Source organism: Mustelus asterias, chromosome 25 (genome assembly GCF_964213995.1).
Source record: "Mustelus asterias chromosome 25, sMusAst1.hap1.1, whole genome shotgun sequence".
NCBI lineage: Eukaryota > Metazoa > Chordata > Chondrichthyes > Carcharhiniformes > Triakidae > Mustelus > Mustelus asterias.
The window spans coordinates 11,869,764-11,896,626 of record NC_135825.1 but is presented as its reverse complement, the minus strand read 5'-3'; the positions used below and the strand labels follow the sequence as shown (position 1 = coordinate 11,896,626).

The following is a 26,863-nucleotide window of genomic DNA, read 5'->3' as shown; positions in this document are numbered from 1 at the left end:
AGAAGGCAAATCTTTTACACAGAAGGTGGTGGGTGCCTGGAACGCATTGCCAAGGGAGGTGGTGGAAGCAGATATGATGGTGACTTTTACGGGGGGGCCAGACAAAAACATGAATAGGTTGGGAGTAGAGGGATATGGTCCCCGGAAGGGTAGGGGGTTTTAGTTCAGTCGGGCAGCATGGTCGGTGCAGGCTTGGAGGGCCGAAGGGCCTGTTCCTGTGCAGTAATTTTATTTGTTTTTTGTTCTTGAAATCTGTCATTTTCACCTGGTCTGGCCGACACGTGACTTCAAACCAACAGCAATGTGATTGCGGCTTAAATATCCTCTGAAATGGCCGGGCAAGTTTAAAAGCAATTAGAGCTGGGAGACAAATTCTTACTTTACCAGTGATGCTCACATTGCATGATTAAAAAACAATCCTAACAAATGAAATTGTGCAAAGTAACCTCTCACATCTAACCTGGAAGAATTGAACTTAAGAAAAACCTGGGCTGAGACATTTTAGTTATGAGGAAAAAAGCATGGCAATGGAGATTAAAGAGTGAATACTGTAAAGCTAAAATGGCACGGGCACCCTGACCCCAGAAGCCCAGCTCCCGAACCCAACACCCACCATTTCCACTGGGAGTTTAAAGTTTAAAAGTATATTTATCATTGACACAAGCAAGCTTAAATTAGCAGCACAATGTTAAAATCCCCGAGTCTCCACACTCCAGCGCCTGTTTGGGTACACTGAGGGAGAATTTAGCATGGCCAATACATCTAACCAGCACATCTTTTGGGCTGTGGAAGGAAACCAGAGCACCCGGAAGAAATCCACGCAGACACGGGGAGAACGTGCAGACTCCACACAGACAGTGACCCGAGCCAGGAATTGAACACAGGTTCCTGGTGCTGTGAGGCAGCAGCGCTAACCACTGTGCCACGGGAGTAGCAGTGCGAGCAGAACAGGTTGTACTTTGCATATTCGCGGTCCGTGGAGCCAGTTGCAAGTGGAAAGGTGTAGCTGGCTTCAAACTTTTCATCACTAGGATTTCCAAGTCATGACTCATGGGCTGTAGACATTTGAGGAAAAGGTGTAAAATTGCTGGTGTTATTTCTAGAGGCCTGGAATCCTCCTGGAAGAGCTGCAATAGCTCTTCAAGTGAGGTCAGGGACCGCTGACTGTTAATGATAGACATGAATGTGAAAAACAAGTGGAACTGACAAGGTTCTTAGTTTTGGACAAAGCCCCGCACAACATCGAGGGCCGAAGGGCCTGTACTGTGCTGTACTGTTCTATATTCTAAATGAGGCCTAACTAAGTTTCTGTACAGCTGCAGCATCACCTGCCAATTTCTATACTCAATGCTGATACATGCTGTCTCATCTGATTTACTACTGGCGACAATTTGTCCTTAACATAACAACTCGTGTCTGACTTGGGGATATCAATTATCCTCCCCATGTCCAAGGCCCCTAATATTAGATGAATTCTCTCAAGTTAGAGAGGTTTGGCAGACAAACAAATCCTTATGTTTAAGCTGTAAATAGTGTTGCCTCATTATGTTATCTTACACCATTTGGTTGTCACATCAATTGGGAGAACAATGCCAGGTTGTTTTTATTGACCTTGAGATCTAACACTTGTAACGTCCTGCCTACGAATTAGACCCTAGCTGATTTTACCCTTGGGGTGCCTCCTTGCAGCTAACAGCTTGCCTCTCACAGACGGAACTGAGGAATTTTCAAACCCTTTTAGTAAATCGTGGAAATAGTAAACATATACTCGAGTTTTAAACTAATTTTTCAGATATAATGACCAACACATGCCCCCACTTTCAGTAGGGATTCTATAATTCTGTGAAAGTGAGCATTATTCCACAGCTCAGACAGTTCATCGCAGCTCCATTGACATGCACGGTGGTACAGTGGTTAGCACAGCTGCCTCACAGCTCCACGGACCAGGGTTCAATTCCCGGATTGGGTCACTCTCTGTGTGGAGTCTGCACGTTCTCCCCGTGTCTGCGTGGGTTTCCTCCGGGTGCTTTGGTTTCCCCCCACAGTCCGAAAGACATCCTGGTTCGATGTATTGGCCATGCTAACTTCTCCCTCAATGTACCCAAACAGGCGCCGGAATGTGGTGACTAGGGGATTTTTACAGTAACTTCATTGCGCTGTTAATATAAGCCTACTTGTGATTAAAACTTTAACTTTATGCTCGGAGTCGGGCCTTTAGCTGATCTTTCCACTCAAGGAATCCAGAGGCACGAACGGGCCGTCAAACGCTCCTGAATCTTTTACCCCTCAGGCAGAGACTGCAAATTAATAAATGTTTTGGGGGGGGGCGGCACGGTAGCACAGAGGTTAGCACTGCTGCTTCACAGCTCCAGGGACCTGGGTTCGATTCCCGGCTTGGGTCACTGTCTGTGTGGAGTTTGCACATCCTCCTCGTGTCTGCGTGGGTTTCCTCCGGGTGCTCCGGTTTCCTCCCACAGTCCAAAGATGTGCGGGTTAGGTTGATTGGCCATGCTAAAATTGCCCCTTAGTGTCTTGAGATGGGTAGGTTAGAGGGATTAGCGGGTAAATATGTAGGGATATGGGGGTAGGGCCTGGGTGGCATTGTGGTCGGTGTAGACTCGATGGGCCGAATGGCCTCTTTCTACACTGTAGGGTTTCTATGATTCTAGAACATTTGGATGACTGGACCAGTGGTACAATCTCCTTGTGAATCCTCGCCATGGAACAATCACTGGTGGAAGCACTCACACCCCCTTTGCAATGTTATCATTCAGGTTGGGATCAGTCTCCGACATGGTTCAAATGAACGGCGCAGTCTTGCAGGACGGGCTAGGGTAACGTCTGCACCTGCGCTGCCAACTCTGGCATCAGCAATGGAGTTCAGCACACACAGCAATACAGGGCCAATGTCTTCAGTGGATTGGATTCACTGAGGTGCGCACATGGCTGCAGTTTAAATATGGCCCCCCGGCGTAACGCAGTGATGAGGTCATGGTATGGTGGACAGATTGAAATCCGACTGCCAGGAAAACAGCCGAGGCGGAAAGGGGAACATACGGCACAGAAACTCACCATTGCTGCACCAACAACTCTCAGATGTGGGATGGATAAGAAATCAGCAGCAAAATGGGTCTCCGGTACATGTCATCAGCCTCTCTCCTTGCTACCAGAGAGGGAGATAGTTAAAACACCCAAATCCATCCTCCCAAATACTGAGGTTCCATTTGAGCAGAATGCTTTCTTAGTCGACTGAGTGAGAATCGGATGAATCTGAATGTTATCCTTCTGTCTCAATAGGACCTAAATATACTTGTGAAGATTTTACAACCATATCAACAACCATATCACCAACAACATTAACCACATCTTCAGGATCTACATTTGTCAGTAAAAGGTACATTGTTCCCATTGTGGATGTTTTATTGGCATTGCTTTCAAATGAGAATCAATGGTTCCAAGTTTTAGCGTAATTGTTTATAATAATTTACTGTTTCAGAGTAGAATTTATCAGAATGGAAATGGTGGCAGGAATTGTGTCATGATGTTGCAATCCTCCCAATGAAGGAGCAATTTATGGTGCTGGGAATGAGGGGAAGAAGTGAATGTCTCCAGTTTGCTCTCCCTCAGGTGGTGCTGTTTTCATTATTCATCTTGATTCAAGGTAAAACCACCACAGCCTCAGATGACCATAAGCTGCTCTTCCTTTGAGGGGGAGCTGACTGGTGGCGATTTTACCTGAGGACCACCACACCTCGGGTGAGGGGCAGGGTTGAGAATGCAGGGCCTTCATGAATAACTTCAACCTGTTCAGTAATTGAACCCCCGCAGTTGGCATCACTCTGCATCACGAACCAGCTGTCCTGCAAACTGAGCTAAGCTTCAGGCAGTGGTGTTTGGGGGTGTAGTGTTGCTGGAGTTTACTGGAGTGCTGTTCCTGAACCTCCAACCGGGCCCTGGGTGAGGGAGTTGTAGACAGCTCCAATCACCAGAGCCTGGGGTCAGTGGGCCCAGGCTCGGTTTTTCACCACAAATCCTTTAAAACTGACTGTGGGTGAAAGGTGGAGCAGCATCAGGTCTCAAACCTCAGGAGCTTGAGGTTTATCCGGATCACTCACTGAGAGACCTGTTGCTCCAGTTTTGCTGCTTTTCTGGGGTGGACCTTTCTCTCTGATGCACTATCAATCGAGCCGAGACTAGTTGTGAGCAAGACAAATAGGCTTTTATTGGCAAGAACTTGGAGCCATCCCTGTCGGTGATCTGGTCTGAACTGAGGGCAAGGGGGAGGAGCCACCGCCTTTATACCCAGACCAGGGGGAGGAGACTTGGGCGGAACCGACAGGGATGTGCCACATATACAGGTACTGAGAAATACTAACTACAGTGGTTAACCACGACAGATAACATGTAACAGTGGTTTACCACATTCACCCCCTGTTTAAAAAAAAGAGTCCGTCAGGGGTGAGGCAGAGTGAACAATATTTACAGATTGAGTCTATCCGGAGGCCTGCTCTTCCGCTGCGATCTCTGTGGTACCGGTTCCGACGTGGTTTCAGGTCGCGGTGTCGTTTCAGGCGCCGGAACAGAGCTGTCATCCGTGTTTTCATCCAACCCTCGGGTGCGTGGTGACGACTCCTGGGGCTCAGGCGAGCTGTACTCGCGGGCGAGAGGAGTGGGCAGTGATTCTGACATGGTAGGGACAAAGTCGGGGGTTGGGGGTGAAGGGTTGGGGGCTATAGGGGTCCCTGAGTCACCTGCGGGCGCTAGGTCACGGATAGATACTGTGTCCTCCCGCCCGTCCAGGTACTGCACGTAGGCGTACTGGGGGTTGGCGTGGAGGAGTTGTACCCTCCTGTCTAATCCCCCTGAAACTAGGGTCAATCTTGCATGGTCAATCAACCTAACCCACACATCTTTGGACTCCGGGAGGAAACTGGAGAACTGGGTGGAAACCCATACAGGCATGGGGAGGACGTGCAAACTCCACACAGACAGTGACCCAAGCTAGGAAGCGAACCCAGCTCCCTGGCATTGTGAGGCAGCAGTGCTAATCACTGTGCCACCGTGCCGCCCTTCATTAGTCAACCTCAGTTTAATTTTCTCGCTATAATCCCTAGTCTGTGCTACAATAAACAAAGATTATCACGTAAATAGCAACTTAATGCATCAAACATGATGAATTCTCATTTCCTGCAAATGACTTTGTATTTCTACCATTTTGCTCAGTTACATTATCTGGAATGTGATTCGCTGGGGACTCTTTGCTCTCCTGGTGATTTGTGCTGTTACCGTCACATGGTATCCAGGAAAATCTAAGGTAGGTGTTATGGACATCATCTGAATTGTTCCACCAATTCTTTCAAAGATATTGATCACAGATATTGTAAAAAAAACTTACATTTATATAAATCCATTCATGTTGTCAGCATGAATCAAAATATTTTCCAGCCAATAATGAGTTTGTTTTGAGTCATTACTGATGTCAAGTAGGAAAATCAAGTAGGTTCCTTATTCATACGAATATGCATACATATAAAGACGTAAATTAGAATCAGACGTTGGCCATTCAGCCCTCAAGCCTGCTCCACCATCAATAAGATCATGGCTGATCAGACTATATCCTCAACTCCACATTCAAATCTGCCCCAAATAACCTTTCACCCGTTTGCTTCCCAAGAATCTATCAGCCCCGACCTTGAAAATATTCAGAGACAACTCTTCCAACACCATTTTTTGGACCGTCTGAGAGCAAAGATTTCTCCTAATCTCTCCCTGAAATGGTGCATATTTTCCACTGGATACAGTGTATATGGGTCCCGGCATTCAAGCCCAGACAGAAATGCTTTACTGGGATGCTGCTGCTTGGTAGATGGAATGATGGCAGACTCGCAAGGTAATATTACCGCTTCCAGCACCAAGGGGGAGTGGGCAGAGTGGGGGCATGGGTGGGGAAGGGATGGCAGTGTCTCACGATTCCCACCCCTCCACTTTGGCTTTGATGAAGGGTGTCCTGGGTCTGTCTTAAGAAACTTGAAAGGCCTTTGTGTGGTTCCCTTTGAATTTGGACGATGCAGCCCACCGGGGTTCCTTAGGGTCACTTCAGAGATAACGAGATACAATGATTTTTGATAGTGTCATTGTCCACTTTTTCAAATTTTAGAAGTTAGCCATGTGAATATTCATACGTTATGAAAATAGTGAGGTCTTTGCCCCATGACAACACCCAGATTCCTCTACATCTCAGAGTTCTGCAATCTCTCACCATTTAGATGACAATCTTCTTTTTTATTTGCCTTGCCAAAATGGACAATTTCACATTTTCCCACCTTAGACTGTAGATGACGATTCAGCTGACAATAGAACACAATCCCTGCCCAGTGCTGAGGTGTCAGCTGAGATTATGTGCTGCATTCCCTGACCAAAGAGCCTGAATCCCAGCTGCATAACTCCATATGAGCAGTGTTGTATTTCCAATTGGAGCCAGTCGATTAAATTGTCATCTTCACAGCAAAGGCAGTAATGTCACAGAGAGGATCAGCCTCCTGGTCTAGATCGTAAATTGGGATGGGGACAGAATGTTACAGAAGGACAGAGACAAAGTGAGTGGGTTAACCAATGGCAGATGGAGCCTCCACGTGGGGAAGTGTGAGTTCATCTACTTTGGATCTGAGAAAGGCAACTCAGAATGAGTTGTCAATGGTGAGAGACTTGAAGATCTGAGGAATTAAAGTGCTGGGTTTGTCCGTATACACAGGTCACTAACCATTACTGCACAGGTACAGAAAATGATCAAAAAGGCTAATGGAATGTTGGCTTTTACTTTCAGGAGGTTGATTTCCAAAATGAGGAAGTGGTGTTTTAATTTTACAGAGTGTTGGTCTAACCCACTCCAGAATTCTGTATCATCCTTTGCGCAGTGAGCCACAGGAAGGAAACACTGGGTGGGATTTTCCGGGCCAACCCTCCACACGGTGGATGCGGCCCGCCGTTAGCCGATGCTGGGATTTTCCAGTCCTGCGGATGTGTTGGGGTCCTGGAATAAAATCCCATTAGGAAGTCAGATTAGACCCTTACAATTTTTCTCTTTTGGCATAAATATGAAGATAGGATGCTTCACTCCAGGAGCGATTTTACTGACAAATTAGGAATCTTTTTATCAAAACAAGCTTTATTCACAACACAGTTTAAATGTAACTCTCACAAAATGAAGCAGCTTAACTTTTAACCATTGAACAATAGTTAAAAAATGAAAAGAAACCACTTTAGTTTCAAACACCACTATGTCCGTTCCAAATGAGCAACATTTCCGCTTACATTCAACTGCCACTTTAAATACAGTTATTAAGACCAGGCATACTTGCTATAACTTATGTCAACAGTTTTGAAGCTTTTAGAGAGGTTTTGATTTTAAGATCAGCTCACAGATTTCTGTCTTCAAATACCCCAACCAGAAACTGCACACAGTTTCTCTGCTGCAAACCTAGCTACTCCCATTAACCACATATCACATGACCATGCATACCTAAAGCCACCTTCCATTCCTTTAATCAAAAAACCCCAGGTGACCTTTCCTTTTGTAAACAAGAGTTCATTAACCCTCCCCTAAATCAACACGACATGGCTAAAATGAGCAATTATCCTGCATTCCTAGCATCTGAGCTGTATTCCCACCCGACATACCAACTGCCTGTAGAACAAACTGCACTTTAAAACAATCCCCTTAAACATAAAATATATCAAGAGCACAGTATCGTCACAGATGTCTACGAGGTTTTGTGTGTTCCATACTCACCTCTTGGGAACATGCTGTGGAAGGTCACATTTGGTGGGATCGGATGATCCTGCCAATGGGAAAGGAGGCTGGAAGATTTCGGGAACTGGTGGGAATTTCTCACCTTTCCTGCTGGTGGGATGTGCCAGTCCCACCAATGGTGCACTCCCCGCCACGTTGGGGAGGTGGAGGGGCGGCGGATTCAATGGGAAATCCCATTGACAGCAGAAGGACCAGAAGACCCCATTACCAACCAACAGCTGCCTCCCACCACCAAGAAACACGCCATGGGGGTGGGGGTGACAGAGAATCCCACCCATTGTCTTTGCAAAGGAAGCAGTGTAAATTCACCAGATTGATTCCAGAGCTTGAAGGGACAAATTTAAATAATTGAATGCGTAAACCTGGCTTGTATTGCCTTGAGCTTGGAAAGTTCATTCAGGGGTGAGTTGATTGAGCAATTTAAAATGATTGAGGGATACAATATAGACAGGTAGATACAGAGACTGTTTGTGATTCCACGACAGGAGGACAGAGTCTGAAAAGACAGAGTTATCTAATGCTGCAACTGCAGAGGGCGCACTTGCGGCACATGTAATTGCAAAGCCTGTGAGTTAACACAGAAAGAGTTTTAACAACCCCAGGTTAAAGTCCACCAGGTTTATTTGGTAGCAAATGCCATTGGCTTTCGGAGCGCTGCTCCTTCGCCAGATGGAGTGGATATCTGCTCACAAATAAGGCTCATAGAGACACAAAATCAAGGTTCAGAATACTGATTAGAATGTGAATATTTACAGCTAATCAAGTCTTAAAGATACAGACAATGTGAGTGGAGAGAGCATTAGGCACAGGTTAAAGAAATGTGTATTGTCTCCAGACAGGACAGCCAGTGACTGAACTTGCAGAATCTCACTGGTCTAATCTGCCCACGCCAGGTTTCACACTCCTGGCCTATCGATATACCACATTGGTGTAGGCACCTGATGAGTTGAATAGCCAGCTGCCTCCATCAACCATGTATGCACGAACCCTGACCCAGCATCAGTCCCGTCCCCACACATAGCAAGTGGTGTGTTCGGACGCAGGACTTCCAATTTCAGGGCTTGTCCACCATTTTTGCAATGATGCAGAAACTCTCTGTATAGTAATTCAGGCCAGTCCCATCCAGAGCATGCTGGGCTGATTAAAGTTCACACTATTAAAATCAATAGGTATTTGTCGAGTCAGGAGATGAATCAATGGCGAGTCAGTGGAATTGAGAATTTAGTTGTGATCTAATTGAATGTTGGAACAGGCTGAAGAAGTTGAATGGGTTGCTCTTGTTGCTATGTTCAGATATAATCCACCTGTTAGAGATCTCTCCCAACTTGCAATCCATTGTTATTCAACAATCGCTACAACAAAGGAAGGAAATGGGAAAGATGAAACAAAAAGTACTTTATTGTAGGACACCAGAGACAATTGGTTTCAAAACAGAATACGGGGACTAAAATTGATCCACTCGAACACCAACTATCTCCGACACAGACAGTGATGCTATAGTTACCGGGAAGCTTGACTGGATGGTGTGGAATATATTTAATTAAACTGCCGTGTCAGTGTTATTTTTGCTGACATTTGTGCAACAGCTGCAGGGAAGCATTAGTTCCCTTTGAGAAAATGGCGGCACACATCCTCAAGGGGGTATATAACTGGCACCTTTTCCCAGCACCAATGCAATGGGTGATGGGGGTGGTGGGAGCAGTGTGATCGCAACATCGCTCCAGTTCCTCACAAACTTCGACTCAATTTTCTGCCAGTTCCAACACCATGTTCAGAACTGACATGGAACATGGTGCGTTATTCTCTGTCGCATTTAAATCTGACGCATGAAATATTTTCTTTTCCAGTCACTCAGTGAATCCGATGCTCCCAATGCGACCAATGTGGGAAAATGAAGATTCCCAGCTCACATCTACGTTGATGGAATTTTGTCTCCTGATCAAAGATTCATTATTCAGCCGGCTTTGAACATTAATTTTAACCAATGGTACCCAATAAAGTGGATTTTGTCATCAAATTATTTTGACCGTGAAGTTACTGCAGGAAGAATCAAGATCCAAAATGATGGTTGGAACTTTCTAGTTGGTGTCACTCTGTCTCCATCTTGGGAATAATTTATCTGTTTACCCTCTTTCTGTCTGCACCAGGTGATTTCTTGTTTCCCTTTTTTGTCATATATTTTGCGTTAATTTTTAAGCTTGTGAATATCACAAACGCATGAACAATATTCTGTAAGAAATTGGACACTTGAGTTATTCACTCAATGGAAACCAGTTTCTCAACAGTAAATTGTGCATTGATTTGAGATGGAAGAATGGACCTTTCTAACGGTAGAAGACAGGGAGACCCACTGGTGTAAATAAGATTGAGTTTTTCTTTATTTTAGCGCATCCAATGTTATCATGATTTTATTTTGCTAAAGGATAGTTTTGTAATGTGTGTTATCTATATGAACCTGTCTGTATCCTTGAAGTAAAGTTGGAGTGAAGGAGTAGTGTAAAATAGTTCATCTTTTCTTGTTTAATAAATGTTTTATTCTTTTGGTTAAAAGTTCATCAGCTGACTCCTGTGACTCTGTTCAGTCGCTGCCTTCCATGTATCTAAACATAAAATAAAAATTATGATCTATCAAACTGGGGTCTGACTTGTCCAGTAGTAACATCAGCTGGGATTGCAACAGTGTATGGCAGTGGTTCCCAACTTTTATATCTCATCGCGCACCTCTATACAAGACAATATTTTGCGGTGCATCTGCTATATTCTCTGTCTTTCTCCCTTACTGGGAACTTAGCTTTTAACCTCTACCTGTCCGCTTGCCTGTGTTTTTTTTATCCTCTCCCTGTCCCTATCGCTTCTTCCAGGGAATTTTTGCATCTTTTTTGAGTTTTTGCTTATTGTGCGGGCACATGGGAGGTCTTTGTCTGCAGCTCCAAATCCCGTTGGTCATTGGCGTGGGCCTGACCAACATAAAAATCTAAACCGCGCATGTGCAGCTCTTTCCCAGTCGGCACACGCGCAGGAGGCCCAGATTCATCAGGTTTGGAGATGCTGACCACAGACTGAAGACGAAGGTCAGCTTTAATTTAATAAAATGAATGTTGAATATTTTTTTCATGGCACACTTGGGGATTCTTCACAGCACACTGGCTGAGAACCACTGGTGTAAAGGACGCTGCGATTGAATGTTCCATTTTAAATGAACACATTTTAGCCTAATTCCAATGACTCCTCAAATATTTCAATGGTTGATGAGCAACGGAAGGAAGTTTTAAGATTATTTATTAGTGTCACAAGGAGGCTTACACTGCAATGAAGTTATTGTGAAAAAAACCAGCGGGATTTACTCCCATTTTTCTGCAAATTGGGGACTTATTTGGGAGAATCCTGGCAATTGTGTTGTTAATGGCTTAATTCTAATTGTTTAACAATCCTCCGTCCAGATAAAGTGCTTGTTCTTCTTTAAGAGTTCTGTGAGTGGCGCTACTACACTGCTAAACATGTTAACCATATACTGTGTACATCATCACAGGAAATGATGCAACATAGCATGATTTGTTCTTTGATACAGTGTGTAGATGGTGTAATCCAGATCAGTAAGATGTGTTCCAGTTAGCTTTCTGTTTCAGGTATCTCTTGAAGATTCATTAAGTACTTTATATCAATCTAACAATACCAAGGATATTGTAAAGAATTTTTAATTGATCTAAGTGATGTTCTTCCAAAAGCATTGAAGAAGCTGTCAGCAGTTAAACTGTGTTGTCAGTAAAGTTATCGATCATCATAGAATCATAGAAAGAATCATAGAAACCCTACAGTACAGAAAGAGGCCATTCGGCCCATCGAGTCTGCATCGACCACAATCCCACCCAGGCCCTATCCCCATATCCCTACATATTTCACCCACTAATCCCTCTAATCTACGCATCTCAGGACACTAAGGGGCAATTTTTCAATGGCCAATCAACCTAACCCGCACATCTTTGGATCCTGCAGAGCTCAAGATTTACATAACTTCCGGGAACTGTTCTGCAGATTTTTCGGCTCCCAATGAAATTGCTGCCAACTACTGACCAATGGACATTACAGAAGTTTGCGAAAGGCCTGCACACGGGCACATAACATTGAGCAATCCCAAACACAGGCAACAGCCAAAGCTGTTTGATTCTCATTGTGTTTGCAGCTTCTAAACAAGTAGAAACATCATATCGACTTGAAACGTTAACTCTATTTCACTTTCCTGTCCTGGCCCCTCCACGCCGATGCTATAGTTAAGGAAGCACACTAACGTCTTTACTTTCTCAAAAGGCTAAGGAAATTCAGCATGTCCACGACAACACTCACCAATTTTCCCAGATGCAACATAGAAAGCATACTATCCAGATGCATCAGAGCTTGGTATGACTCTTGCTCTGACCAAGACCACAAGAAACTACAAAGGGTTGTGATCATAGCCCAGTCCATCACACAAACCATCTCCCATTCATTGACTCTGTCTACACTTCCCACTGTCTCTGAAAAGCAGCCAGCACAGTGGTTAGCACTGCTGCTTCACAGCTCCAGGGTCCCGGGTTCGGTTCCCGGCTCGGGTCACTGTCCGTGTGGAGTTTGCACATTCTCCTCGGGTCTGCGTGGGTTTCCTCCGGGTGCTCCGGTTTCCTCCCACAGTCCAAAGATGTGCGGGTTAGGTTGATTGGCCAGGTTAAAAATTGCCCCTTAGAGTCCTGGGATGCGTAGGTTAGAGGGATCAGTGAGCAAAATATGTGGGGGTAGGGCCTGGGTGGGATTGTGGTCGGTGCAGACTCGATGGGCCGAATGGCCTCCTTCTGCACTGTAGGGTTTCTATGATGATAATAAAGGACCCCACGCACACCGAATATATTTTCTTCCACCTTCTTCCATTAGAAAAAAGACACAAAAGTCTGAGATCACGTATCAGCGTGGTGGCACAGTTGTTAGCACTGCTGCCTCACAGTACCAGGGACCCAGGTTCAATTCCGGCCTTGGGTTGGATAAGGAGCAGACAGAGAATAATATATCTAAGGCTTCTGATGATGCAAATCTAGGTGGGAATATCAAATGTGAAGAGGTCACAAATGTGCTGCAAAAAGATAAAGACAGAATAACTGAGTGGAAAACAATGTGGCAGATGAAGAATGAAGTGGAGTTGTGTGACGTTATTTGCTTTGGTAATAAGAATGGAAAAGCAGAATATTTTTTAAAAGGCATAAAATTGATGATATTGGTGTTCAGAGAAACGCGGTGTACTCATACGAGGAACAGAGAAGTCCGCATAAAAATTCAGCAAGCAATTCGGAAGGCAACTCATTGCAAGGGAATTGGAGAATAAGAATCTTGTTAGAAGTGAACAGTGCTTTGTTGAGATCACGCCTTCAATGCTGTGTGTAGCTTTACTCTCCATATTGAAGGAGGGACATACTTGCGTTGGAGGTGGTGCGGGAAATATTCACTGGCTGGGTTCCTGAGATTGGAGGGTTATCCGAAGCTGACAGGTGAAGTAAATTGGGCCTATGTGGCGTAGTCGTATTGTCATTGAACTGGTGATGCGGAGAACCAGGGCCATTGCTAATGCTCTCGGGACCCGGATTCAAATCCCACCATTGGCAGATTGTGAAATTTGATGGCAATAAAAATATGGAATTAAAAATCGAATGATGACCATGAAACTTTTGTCAATTGTCATAAAAACCCATCTGGTTCACTAATGTCCTGTCGGGAAAGGAATCTGCCCTTCTTACTTCGTCTGGCCTAGAAGTGACTCCAGACCCACAGAGATGTAGTTGACACTTCAATGCTCTCTGAAATGGCCTAGTCAGCCACTCAGTTTAAGGGTGATGAGGGAGACAATGAATGCTGGCCCAGCCAGCGACACCCACGTCCCATCAATGAATAAAGAAAAAAATACTCTCTGGAGTTTAGAAGTGACAAGGAGTGACCTGATTGAAACCTATTGGATTCTGAAGAGACTTAAGGGACTGATGGAGCACAGAGTTACAATAAGGGACCAATCATTTAGAAATGAAATGGGAAGTTATTTCACTCAAAGGGATGTGAGTCTTTCGATATTCTCCACCTCAGAACACTGTGGACTCTCCATCTGTTTCTCTGTTTCCCTTTTCTGTTTCCTGTGTTATTTTTCTTTTGCAATGTGTCTGCCTCAAAAAAAGTGATGATTAACCCCGACAATACTTAAGGGTGAGACGGACAGAGCTTTAGCCTCACAGGTTGTCAAGGGGTTTGGGAAGAGGACAGAAAACTGGGGGTAAGGAAAATGATGAACAATGATTGTATTGACCAGGTTCGAGGGGGCAGAATGGGCGATTCCTGCTTCTCCTTCTGATGTCCTTATTTCATCAGACAGTTTACTGTCATTTAATTTCCTGCTATGTCCTTCCTCTTCTAATTCTTTGCCCATTTATTCCTGAGATTTATTTCAACATGAGACACAAGAGCTGGGCGACTGACGACAAGCATTGATCTGATCTCCAACAAAACGATGTGGATTTTGATTCTCGTCATCTGCTCTTTGCCCGGTGAGTAAAAGCCAGAGCTGCTTAGTCCAGATAATCAGTGTTAGTTTAACTCTCATCTGCAGGTTATGTGACAGAGATGTTTCAATACTTGGAGATCTCTAAAGGCACAAGAATCTGGGCAGGAATAAATGAATGACATTTGTGTGAAGTCTTGTTTCCCTTTCAACTATACTATTGTAACACAGAGATATTTATTCATATATAGTTAACTTTATTATGAACTGTGATTGTTAAACAGAAAACTAATTTAGTTATTTAAAAAGCTCGATGAGGAACTAACTAAACATCAGGTAATCTGCTTTAATCTGTAAAAAGTGATGTCTCGTGAAGTCAGACACTTTAGGAACATTTAAGCGATTATTGGATAGGCACATGGAGCACACCAGGATGATAGGGAGTGGGATAGCTTGATCTTGGTTTCAGATAAAGCTCGGCACAACATCGTGGGCCGAAGGGCCTGTCCTGTGCTGTACTGTTCTATGTTCTAGACTGCGAACCATCCTTCAAACCGAACATGTCACGAATTTACAATTGCTTCTGCTGTTTAAAGTGCTCCATATAAAATAAGGCTTTATAAGACACTGGTAGATTGTTGATCTATATTTCCCTTCCAATGGGTGATGATTTTTTTTCTCACCCATTTAGATTAAACAACTCTCTTTTGATGTTTCCCTCTTACTCTATATTAATCTTATAAAATAAGACTGCAGTGGAATTTTTGATCAATGCTAGCACTTGTGATGAATAAATGTTCTATCCAGTAATGTTAGACTCTCAGAAGGCTCTAAATCTTGACTCTATTAATTCTATTTAATCAAAACTCCAAATAAAATTAACACCTTTAGTTTACCAATTTTATGCAGAACATTTTACGTGCTTCTGGACATTCAACTGATGTGTGCATCTGTCCATTGACAATCTTCCTCTTTTCAATACTTCCTTTTTCTCAACGGAACTATTCTCTCATCTCTTCAAACTTTTTTTTTTACCTTTTCTTCTCTCTGTCTCATTCCTTTGTTTTTAGTGTGCCATTTCAGTGTAAAATATTCCCCCACCTGCAAGTTCCTCTCCCAGCAGAATCATTGGTCTAATAATTGTTCAAGTCCCCCCATCCTCTGCAGCTGCTCCTCTTCCAGAACTGGTCACCACCACATCATCAGACTGGTCACCACTTTATCAGAAGGACGTGGAAGCTTTGGAGAGAGTGCAAAGAAGATTCACCAGGATGTTGCTTGGTCTCGATGGTGTTGGCTATGAGGAGAGATTGAATAAACTAGCATTGTTTTCACTGGAAAGACGGAGGCTGAGGGGAGACCTGATAGAGGTCTTTAAAATTATGAGAGGCATAGACAGGGTGGATGGTCAGAGGCTTTTTCCAAGGGAGGAAATGTCAATTACCAGGAGGCACAGGTTCAAGGTGAGAGGGGGAAAGTTTAAGTAAAATTGCGGGGGACGTTTTTCATACAGAGAGTGGAAGGTGCCTGGAACGCGCTGCCAGGGAACGTCGTGGAAACAGGCACATTCGCAACATATAAGAGGCATCTGGATAGGTGCATGAATAGGGAGGAAATAGAGGGATATGGATTGAGTCAGGGCAGAAGGATTTTTTCAGTTAGGGCATCATGATTGGCACAGGCTTGGAGGGCAGAATGGCCTGTTGCTGTGCTGTACTTTTCTTTGTTCTTTATTTCTTGTTCAATGTGCTATAAATCTAAATCCTTTCTTGTTGAACCATCCCTGCAGCCAGAGAATTACTTCTCCGATCTTACTATTCTTAAACAGACTGCCATGTGATGCTGAGAATTACTATCCTCTGGAACTTGCTCATCACTGCATCTTCAAGACCTGAAACTCCCTTGTTGAAACGTATTTATTTTTTCCTTTCTACGTCCTTTGTTTGTAAGAAATATGACCCCTTCCCTTTTCATATCCTCCTGCAGTATGGGTTACAACCAACAAAGTTGAGAAGATGGTAGTTGATTTGAAAGTTGCCAGATTGATGAATGAATTGGGGAACAATCTCAAACTCAAGTTGTTGTTGCAGTTGGATAAAATTGTATTTATTTGTCAGCATTTACATGCTCAGGTCATCAAAGGTTAAAAAAACAACTCTATCTTATTACCTGAGCCATGAGTAAATTGGTGTAGTGTCAATAAGATTAGAGAGTTGAATGCATGACTCAAAGACTGGTGTGGGAGAAATTGGTTACAATTCATGAGGCATTGGCACCAGTGGGAGCTGTACTGTTAGAACAGTCTTCACCTGAACTGAGCTGGGACCAATGTTCTAGTGAATCGAATAACTAGGGTGGTGGAGAGTGCATCACAAGAACACAAGAGATAGAAGCAGGAATAAGCCCCCAGACCCTTCAAGCCTGCCCTGCCATTCAATACGATCATGGCTGACCTAGGCCTGCATCAACGTCTTTTCTGTGCCATTTCCCATAGCCCTCTATTCCTCAATCTATCATACTCATACAACTCTACTTTGAATATTTTGAATGACCCAGCCTCAACTACCCTTTGGGGCAAAAGGTTCTAAAGGTTTACCACCCTCTGCAAGAAGAAATTTCTGTGCTCCTCAGTTTTAAATGACCAGCTGTTAATTTTGTAGCTGTGTCCCCTTGTTCTAATCTCTCCCACTCATAAAAACATCTGACCATCCATCCTGTCAAGCCTCCTCAGGATCTTATATGTTTGAAGAAAGTCATCCCTCACTCTTCTAAACTCCAAGGAATACAGAACCAGACTCTTTAATCTCCCTTGATGGACAACCCTCTCATCCCAGGAATTAGCTTAGTGAATCTCCTTTGGACTGCCTTCAAGGTTACTATATCTTTTTAAAGGTAAAGGGACCAAAACTGTATGCATTACTACCCTGTACAATTACAGCAAAACCTCCTATTTTTGAACTCCAACCCCTTTGCAACAAATGCCAAAATGCTGTTTGCCTTCTTAACTATTTGTTGGACCTGCTTGCTAGCTTTTTGTAATTCAAACACCCAAGTCACAGTGGCATAGTGATTAGCACTGTTGCATCACAGTGCCAGGGACCTGGGCTCAATTCCTGGCTTGGGTCACTGTCTGTGTGAAGTTTGCAAATTCTCCCCGTATCTGCGTGGGTTTCCTCCAGGTGCTCCGGTTTCCTCCCACAGTCCAAAGATATGCAGGTTAGGTTGATTGGCCATGCGAAATTGTGCCTTGGTGTCCTGGGATGTGCATGTTAGAGGGATTAGGGTGGGATTATTGCCGGTGCAGGCTCGATGGGGTAAATGGCCTCCTTCTGCTCTGTAGGCTTTCTATGATTCTCCCACAGTCTGAAAGACGTGCTGGTTAGGTGCAGTGGCCATGCTCAACTCTCCCTCAGTGTACCCGAACAGGGGCCAGAGTGTGGTGACTAGAGGATTTTCACATTGCGGTGTGAATGTAAGTCTACTTGTGACACTAATAAATAACATTTAAAAACTTTTACTTCACTCCCCTGCAGTCTCTCACCATTTAGGTAATAACTTGCCTTTTGATTCCTCCTACCGAAATGCATGACCTCAACACCAGCTCACATTAAAATCCATTTTGCCTGGTTTTTGCCCAGTCACTCAATCTCTCTATATTCCATTGCAGAATCGCAATATCCTCATCACAACCTGCCCTTCCACCTGTCTTCACATCATCAGCAAATTTGGAAACCTTACATTCTGTTCCTTCCTCCAGGTCATTCATGTAAATAATGAACAATTACGGGCCAAGAACTAATCTTCATGGGTGAGTGAAGCCATGAAGGCAGCAACACCACAACTCAAGCAGTGGGTCTCCATTTTCCACCCCCCCTGCCCACCGCAAAACTCAACGATTCTCCCAAAGCCACTCATCACTGGCCCAACTCCAAGGCCTCCAGCCCCACATCCAACCAGATTCCAAATCCACCCCTACCCCCTGGCCTTCTGCAACCCAACCCCATTCCACGCTCTGCGGGATGGATGGAGACCAATTTGGTCCTGTGCTCTGCTCCAGAAGGTTCCCACCCAAATGGAAGCCACGACGGTCAATCAGTCAGTGACATCGCACACACGCAACGAAGTTAATCTTCACGGTATGCGACACAATCCTGATTTCAAGGTTCCCCTTTCCCTCCCAACACCCACTGCTGCCATCGGATCAAGAAAGTTAAAATACCCCAAAAGTTTCAGAAGTGAATCATTGGCTGTGAAATGCTTTGTCACATCCTGAGGCTGTGAGAAGTCGCAATATTTTCTTGTATCAAAAACTTGAAGGAATTTCACTGCATTTGAAGATGTGGTGAAGTGTTTCCTCAGTACACAGCGAGAACTTCTATCAAAATGGATCTGTTTGTCTTAAGCAGTTATTTCTAGTTCAATTTCTGAAATGTTGTCTCTTCAGTTTCAGGTGCATTGAGGGCAGAAGAAAAAGTAACAGGAATTTTGGGAAGATCGATCACAATAAATTGTCACTATGATGCAGAGAAGTTCAGCAATAATATGAAATATTGGTGTCAGGGTTCAGGTCGTGGGTGCTCATATTTAGTGAGAACGGATGATCCAGGTGGACATCGAGGGAGAATGTCGATCACAGATAACAATTCACAAGGGATATTTGTCGTTACTATGGAGAATCTTCAGTCAAGCGATGAAAGATGGTACAGCTGTGGAATTGGTAAATCTGGACTCGATGAATTATTTGCTGTACAACTACAAATAATTGATGGTACATTTCTCAATGATTTTCTTTATTATTCTCCATTGAAATGTTTCTCCATGTTTTATCCGCGAGGAAACATTGACAGCTCCGATATCCTGAGGCTCCGCAGCAATGGGGCGGCATGGTAGCACAGTGGCTAGCACTGCTGCTTCACAGCTCCAGGGACCTGGGTTCGATTCCCAGCTTGGGTCACTGTCTGTGTGGAGTTTGCACATTCTCCTCGTGTCTGTGTGGGTTTCCTCCGGGTGCTCCGGTTTCCTCCCACAGTCCAAAGATGTGCGGGCTAGGTTGATTGGCCAGGCTAAAAATTGCCCCCTAGAGTCCTGAGATGCATAGATTAGAGGGATTAGCGGGTAAATATGTGGGGGTAGGGCCTGGCTGGGATTGTGGTTGGTAAAGACTCGATGGGCCGAATGGCCTCCTTCTGCACTGTAGGGTTTCTATGATTCTATGATCTATGACTCAATGCAGAGTCTCACAGCTAGAGGGCAGAGTTTGGATAATCCGACTCATGTGACACAAACCCAATCTTTGGCCTGTATAACTTTCTGACCAAGAACTTCAAATGTGTTCAGACTAACAATTCCTTTAACTCTAGGGCATCGGACCAAATGTCATGTGGGATGCTCACCATACCTCTCTCTCTCTCTCTCTCTGTCTATGGGTGGCATGCTAGTACAGTGGTTAGCACTTCTGTCTCACAGCACCAGGGACCCAGGTTCAATTCCGACCTTGGGTCACTGTCTATGTGGAGTTTGCACATTCTCCCCGTGTTTGCGTGGGTTTCTTCCGGGTGCTCCGGTTTTCTCCCACAGTCAGTGCAGGTTAGGTTGATTGGGCATTCTAAATTGCCCCTTAATCAGGATAAATTGTGTGGGTTACAGGGATAGGACCTGGGTTGGATTGTGGTTGGTGGGCCGAATGGCCTCCTTGTGTACTGCAGGGATTCTATGAACTGCATTAAACATCACTAAAATTAATATCCACAAATAATCAAAGTAATGAACAACAAGAGTTAACTTCCCAGCAAATATTAAAATAGTATCACTTGACAGAGCTTAACATGTTTGATTGGCTCCCTTGTGTGATGGATCAGACTCATATCAGCAAGAATTACAGGGTTTGGTGCTATATTGTTAAATATCACAGTATCAAATGTTTGCATGAGGCTAAAACTAATAGACAGATAATATACAGCTGCTCCTAAACCCACAATCTCTCTCACCTTGAAGGATAAGGGCTGCAGATACATGGGACTACCACCACCTGCAAATTCCCTTCCAAATACACACATTCCTGACTTGGGAATATCTCACCATTCCTTCACTGTCGCATCAGGGGGCAGAGCTAACTGTGCTCAGCCGGACACAGGCCTCTGCCCCGGAAGCCTTTGTTGGAAAAAGTGATCATTGAGGTGGCAGTGGATAACCTGTGATGCACTGACAGGCCTCCCACACACATTGTCCACAACTGTGCAAAGAATGGAGGAGTCCAGCTCAAAGCTGAGTGAGTTGATGTCGAAAGGGCATTGTGACGTTGTCTTCTTGCTTGGATTGTGTTCAGACCATGCATGATCTAATTGAATGGCAGAACAGAGATTGTATGACTTATCTTCTCAGCTATTTCCCAGACCTCTGTTTATTATCCAATGGAAAGGGGCTTGAGAAGCAAAGAGCTCAGGGATAGCCTGTAGCATTTCAAAGATAGCATCATAGAATCCCTACAGTGCAGAAGGAGGACATTCGGCCCATAGAGTCTGCACCGACCACAATCCCACCCAGGCCCTATCCCCATGAATTCACTCTAGCGAGTCCCCCGACACTAAGGGGCAATTTACCATGGCCAACCACCTAACCCGCACATCTTTGGAGTGTGGGAGGAAAGCGGAGCACCCAGAGGAAACCCACACAGACATGGGGAGAATGTGCAAACTCCACACAGACAGTGACCCAAGCCAGGAATCCAATCTGGGTCCCTGGTGCTGTGAGGCAGCAGTGCTAACCACTGTGCCACCGTACTGCCCAGACTGCCAAGTTTCTGAGTGTCTTTTGTCCAAACTGTTTCTGAGTTTGTCACAGTGACAGTATTGAAGCGCCATCGACTCTCAAGAAAAATTGTTAGTGAATCTGGTTCCCTTTGCGTTTCGACTCCTCCTCTGGTACAGAGTTCAAGGAAGAAGCTTCCGGTGTCCATATCTCCAAAAGACAGGAGAGGGTCAGGTGGGGGTCTTAAATTGACACAAGTGAGCCGACCATAAATGCATTTCTTTTTAACTGACAGGTTTCAAGATGTCCGAGTATCTCACTCTGTAGAGACGGATTAATGACTATTACATTTAACTAAGGATCCCATTTTGGGATCCATTTGAATCTAATGGTTGTGGGCTGTGTTTCCCAGGGTTTGGGAGACTGGAATGCTGAAAGCAGTGGGGAATTTCTCACTGTAGCAGGCGACATGGTGGCACAATGGTTAGCACTGCTGCCTCACAGTGCCAGGGACTTCCAGGTTCAATTCCAGTCTTGGGTCACTGTCTGTGTGGAGTCTGCACATTCTCCCCGTGTCTGCATGGGTTTCTTCCAGGTACTCCTTTTCTTTCCACAGTCCAAAGGTGGGTTAGGTGGATTGGTTATGCTGAATTGTCTCTTAATATCAGGGGGACTAGCTAGGGTAAATGCATGAGGTTATGGGGATAGGGCCTGGGTGAGATTGTGGTTGATGCAGACTTGATGTAGGGATTCTATGATTCTATGAAGTGTATTCCCAGCCCCATACATGGTTACGGAGGAGCGGGGCTCCTTCGACACCCTCCCCCCTCCCCCTCTTGTTCCCCCAACCAAGGGCAAATCTACAAAGTCTGTAACTGATATCTGGCAATTTTTCCATAATTTATCGATGTATTGATCCACAATTCTCTCCAATCAGTTCACATTTGAGAGTGATCTGATTGGAGAGAATTGTAGATCAGCATATCAAAAATACATTACCAGATCACATTTGAGTGTCAGGGTCAGTTAGCTCAGTGGGCTAGATGGTTGGTTTGTGATGCAAAGCGATGCCAACATCGCAGGTTCAATTCCCGTACTGGCTGAAGTTATCCATGGAGGCAATGCTTTCTCAACCTTGCCCCTCACCTGAGGTGTGGTGGTCCTCAAGTTTCATCACCACCAGTCAGCTCTCCCCCTCAAAGGGCAGAGCAGCCTATGGTCCTCTGGGACTATGTCGACGTTTCATTTGAGAGTTAGACTATCAAATAGCATTGGAGGCTGGCGATCTGTGACTGAGAGATATTGTTAGCCTTGATTTTCACATTGAGATGTTCTCAGTATCATTGCTGCTTGCTTCAACCAGAGACCTGAAATTCTGATATAATAAAGTGGTTTAGGATGCAAGTGCGTGGGGAGATATGGAGAGGTAGATCTGCTAGTGAAATTCCAACAAACAGGCCCTGGTGGGATACAGGAGTTGTGAAAAATGGAGAGTATTTGAAGTTTGGATGTTCACTCAGTTTCTGAATGTTTGTTTCTTTCCCACAGAACCTGTTCCTGTACTTAGATTTCTATCACCACCAAATGCCTCATGTTCTGGGGGCTCAGTGTCCATCTCCTGTGAGTCTGTCCAGGAATCACTTACCATTCTGTACAAATGGTATGAAAGGTCCCCGTCTGAAGATCCAAAGATCTCTGACACCAATGAACTGGATCTACATTGTCAATCCTTCACACAGCAACAGCATCAATATTACTGCACAGCCTCAAATAACCAGGAAGAAAAATCCAGTGAAATGGTTACAGTGTCAGTGATCGACAGGCCAGAGAATGACTGCCGTTATGTGATAGAAGTCAGCAGCATTGGTAAGTGTTACTGTAAACAAAACCATTTGGTGTCTGAATTGTTAAATTAATGTTTATCCAAACTGGTCGCAGGTTAAGTTACGTCAGTCACTCCAAGTTACAGGATCTGACCGAATTCACTTTATTTGGTTTGTCAGTAGGTTGAGTGAGTGGAGAAAATCTTGGCAGATGGAATATAATGTAGGAAACTGTGAAGTTATGCACTTTGGTAGGAGAATAAAGGAGCTGGATATTATTTAAATGGAGAAAGTTGCAGCATGGAGGTATTTGGGGGTCCTCGTACATAAGTCACAAAAAGCTAGCATGCAAGTTCAGTGGGTAATAGGGAAGGCAAATGCAATGTTGGCCTTTATTTCAAAGGGAATGGAGTAACAAAAAAATATTTTTTGTATAAAATTATACAAGAACTAACTGGACCACACCTGAAATATTGTGAACAACTTTGGTCCCCTTTTCTAAGGAAAGATATACTGGCATTGGAGGGGCGACCGAGTCAGACACATAACGCTACGGGGCATGGGGGTATCCTGGTGAACAAATTATTTTTCTCGTATCTAACAATTCTGGTCTAGGTCGCACTGACAGGGCTGGTGGGATTCTCTCCAGGTTTCGCACCAAAAACTGCTTAATAAAAACATTTATTTTACTCTATTTGAAGTTACAAAACCAGTGCTGAGAGTAAACCGGGCAAATCCAAATCCATTCCTTGCTTATTGCAAAAAAACAACTTCAAAATCCAAATGAATCCAATTCATGGTCCCCACCTGAGAGACAAACAAGATCCAAGCTGACAAGAGAAGGCACTACACCCCATCTTGGGCTTCATCTGACGTTTGATCTGAGGCAAAAGGCCAGGAATCGATGCCACAAATGGCATTGAGCCAAATTTTGGGAAGATTCCGCCCTAATGTCAGAATCAGGTTCAATGATAACTTTTAAAAGGGAAGTTAAAAGAAGCACATTTGAAGTGTGTGGAGAAGGTCAATGGAATTAAGTAGGGAGCTCTTTCAAAGAGAGTGGAAGAATAATGGTCTGAACTTTCTCTCTGTGACATTCTACCATTCTAAATTGGCAGTCAAAATCTCAGACTTCCATGTACAAAAAAGAAGAATTACTCAATCAAGATAAACTACTGACCCCGGTTCTGGGCGATATTAGCTTAATTTGTGGTAATCATAGAAACCCTACAGTGCAGAAGGAAGCCATTCGGCCCATTGAGTCTGCACCAACAACAATTCCACCCCAGGCCCTATCCCCACAACCCCACACATTTGAAACATGGAAACCCTACAGTGCAGAAAGAGGCCATTTGGCCCATCGACTCTGCACTGACCACAATCCCACCCAGGCCCTACCCCCATATCCCTACATATTTACCCGCTAATCCCTCTAACCTACGCATCTCAGGACTCTAGGGGTAATTTTAGCATGGCCAATCAACCTAACCCGCACACCTTTGGACTGTGGGAGGAAACCGGAGCACCCGGAGGAAACCCACTCAGACACGAGGAGAATGTGCAAACTCCACACAGACTGTGACCAAAGCCGGGAATCGAACCCAGGTCCCTGGAGCTGTGAAGCAGCAGTGCTAACCACTGTGCCACTGTGCCGCCCCGCTAATCCCTCTAACCTATACATCCCAGGACACAATGGGCAATTTCGCATGGCCAATCCACCTAACCCGCACATCTTTGGACTGTGGGAGGAAACTGGAGCACCCGGAGGAAACCCATGCAGACACGGGGAGAATGTGCAAACTCCACACAGACAGTCTCCCAAACTGGGAATCGAACCCAGGTCCCTAGAGCTGTGAAGCAGCAGAGCTAACCATTGTGCCACCATGCCGCCCGTTCAATTTTCCACAGAGTATTCATGATTGGTTGTGCCTAGATACATCAATATGGTAAAAAAAAAAGACAAATTAACTTTCCCCTTGAACAGTATAAATTAGCATATGCAAATATTGACTCTGGCCAGATACCAATGTTGCTCTTGCTATTGCTGTCAGAAAAGAATATCAAGAACAAGTAGAAATTTCCCCAGTAAACTGCAGTCATCCTATAGGAGTCACCAGGGGTTTATTCTGAAGCATCATTGTCAGATGTCTTTGAATACTGGGCCCAAATAATGTTGAAGAACAAAGAACAAAGAGCAAAGAAAATTACAGCACAGGAACAGGCCCTTTGGCCCTCCAAGCCTGCACCGACCATGCTGCCCGACTGAACTAAAACCCCCTACCCTTCCCCATATCCCTCCATTCTCATTCTATTCATGTATTTGTCAGGACACCCCTTAAAAGTCACTGTCGTATCTGTTTCCACCATCTCCCCCGGCAACGAGTTCCAGGCACCCACTACTCTCTGTGTAAAAAACCTGCCTCGTACATCTCCTTTAAACATTGCCCCTCGCACCTTAAACTTATGCCCCCTAGTAATTGACTCTTCCACCCTGGGCAAAAGCTTCTGACTATCCACTCTGTCCATGCCCCTCATAATCCTATAGACGTCTATTAGGTCGCCCCTCAACCTTCGTCGTTCCAGTGAGAACAAATCAAGTTTCTCCAACCTCTCCTCATATTAAATGCCCTCCATTCCAGGCAACATCCTGGTAAATTTTTTCTGTACCCTCTCCAAAGCTTCCACATCCTTCTGGTAGTGTGGTGACCAGGATTGAACATTATATTCCAAGTGTGGCCTAAGTAAGGTTCTATAAAGCTGCAACACGACTTGCCAATTTTTAAACTCAATGCCCTGGCCAATGAAGGCAAGCATGCTGTATGCCTTCTTAACTACCTTCTCCACTTGCGTTGCCACTTTCAGTGACCTGTGTACATGTAGATCCCTCTGCCTATCAATACTCTTAAAGGTTCTGCTATTTTCTGTATATTTCCTATCTGTATTAGATCTTCCAAAATGCATTACCTCACATTTGTCTGGATTAAACTCCATCTGTAAGAACTTTAACAACACCAGGTTAAAGTCTGGACTTTAACCTGGTGTTGTTAAACTTCTTACTGTGTTTACCCCAGTCCAACGCCGGCATCTCCACATCATGACTTAAACTCCATCTGCCAGCTCTCCGCCCAAGTCTCCAACCAATCTATATCCTGCTGTATCCACTGATTGTCCTCATTGCTATCCGCAAATCCACCAACCTTTGTGTCATCCACAAACTTACTAATCAAACCAGTTACATTTTCCTCCAAATTATCTATATATATTACAAACAGCAAAGGTCCCAGCACTAATCCCTGAGGTACGCCACAGTTCGAATTGAACCAGAAACCACTGCCTAACACTGAGCTTTTGCTCTGCTGTTGGAGGCGCTGATGTCCAGATGGAACGCAAAACTAAATAACTATCCACTGCCCCTCGCAGTCACATGGATGTATCAGATTCCATGATATTGTTCAAAGAAGAATTTGGAGCCCTGCCAAGCTTTTAACCAATGGCACTGGAACAGATTTCTGATTTGATTTGATTTGATTTATTTTTGTCGCATGTATTAGCATACAGTGAAAAGTATTGCTTCTTGCGCGTTATACAGACAAAGCATACCGTTCATAGAGAAGGAAACGAGAGAGTGCAGAATGTCGTGTTACAGTCATAGCTAGGGTGTAGAGAACGATCAACTTAATGCAAGGTAAGTCCATTCAAAAGTCTGACGGCAGCAGGGACGAAGCTGTTCTTGAGTCGGTTGGTACGTGTCCTCAGATTTTTGTATCTTTTTCCCAACGGAAGAAGGTGGAAGAGAGAATATCTGGGGTGCATGGGGTCTTTAATTATGCTGGCTGCTTTGCCGAGGCAGCAGGAAGTGTAGACAGAGTCAATGGATGGGAGGCTGGTTTGCATGATGGATTGGGCTCCATTCACAACCTTTTGTAGTTTCTTGCAGTCTTGGGCAGAGCAGGATCCATACCAATCTGTGATACAACC

At 44.5% G+C, this 26,863-nt stretch overlaps 3 protein-coding genes across 3 annotated transcripts in view; all 3 read left to right on the top strand.

The window, feature by feature from the left end:
• LOC144511705 (Fc receptor-like protein 5) overlaps positions 1-10,440 on the top strand; it is a 67,106-nt gene extending 56,666 nt beyond the window's left edge. Inside the window, exons 13-15 of the mRNA XM_078241931.1 lie at positions 3,298-3,394; positions 5,224-5,314; positions 9,658-10,440. Of these exons, the coding sequence (XP_078098057.1) occupies positions 3,298-3,394; positions 5,224-5,314; positions 9,658-9,705 (236 nt within the window). The 3' untranslated portion in view covers positions 9,706-10,440. The remainder of the gene's footprint in view (positions 1-3,297; positions 3,395-5,223; positions 5,315-9,657) is intronic.
• Positions 10,441-13,947: 3,507 nt separating this feature from the next.
• On the top strand, positions 13,948-22,858 carry LOC144511704 (CMRF35-like molecule 8; the record flags this gene model as incomplete). The annotated part of the gene is made up of 3 exons (XM_078241930.1): positions 13,948-14,361; positions 18,760-19,083; positions 22,611-22,858. Coding segments are annotated over exons 1-3 (609 nt in total), but the record flags the coding sequence as incomplete, so codon positions are not given.
• The window catches only part of LOC144511794 (uncharacterized), a 25,206-nt gene continuing 21,192 nt past the window's right edge, over positions 22,850-26,863 (top strand). Inside the window, exon 1 of the mRNA XM_078242130.1 lies at positions 22,850-22,928. Within this exon, the coding sequence (XP_078098256.1) occupies positions 22,859-22,928 (70 nt within the window). The 5' untranslated portion in view covers positions 22,850-22,858. The remainder of the gene's footprint in view (positions 22,929-26,863) is intronic.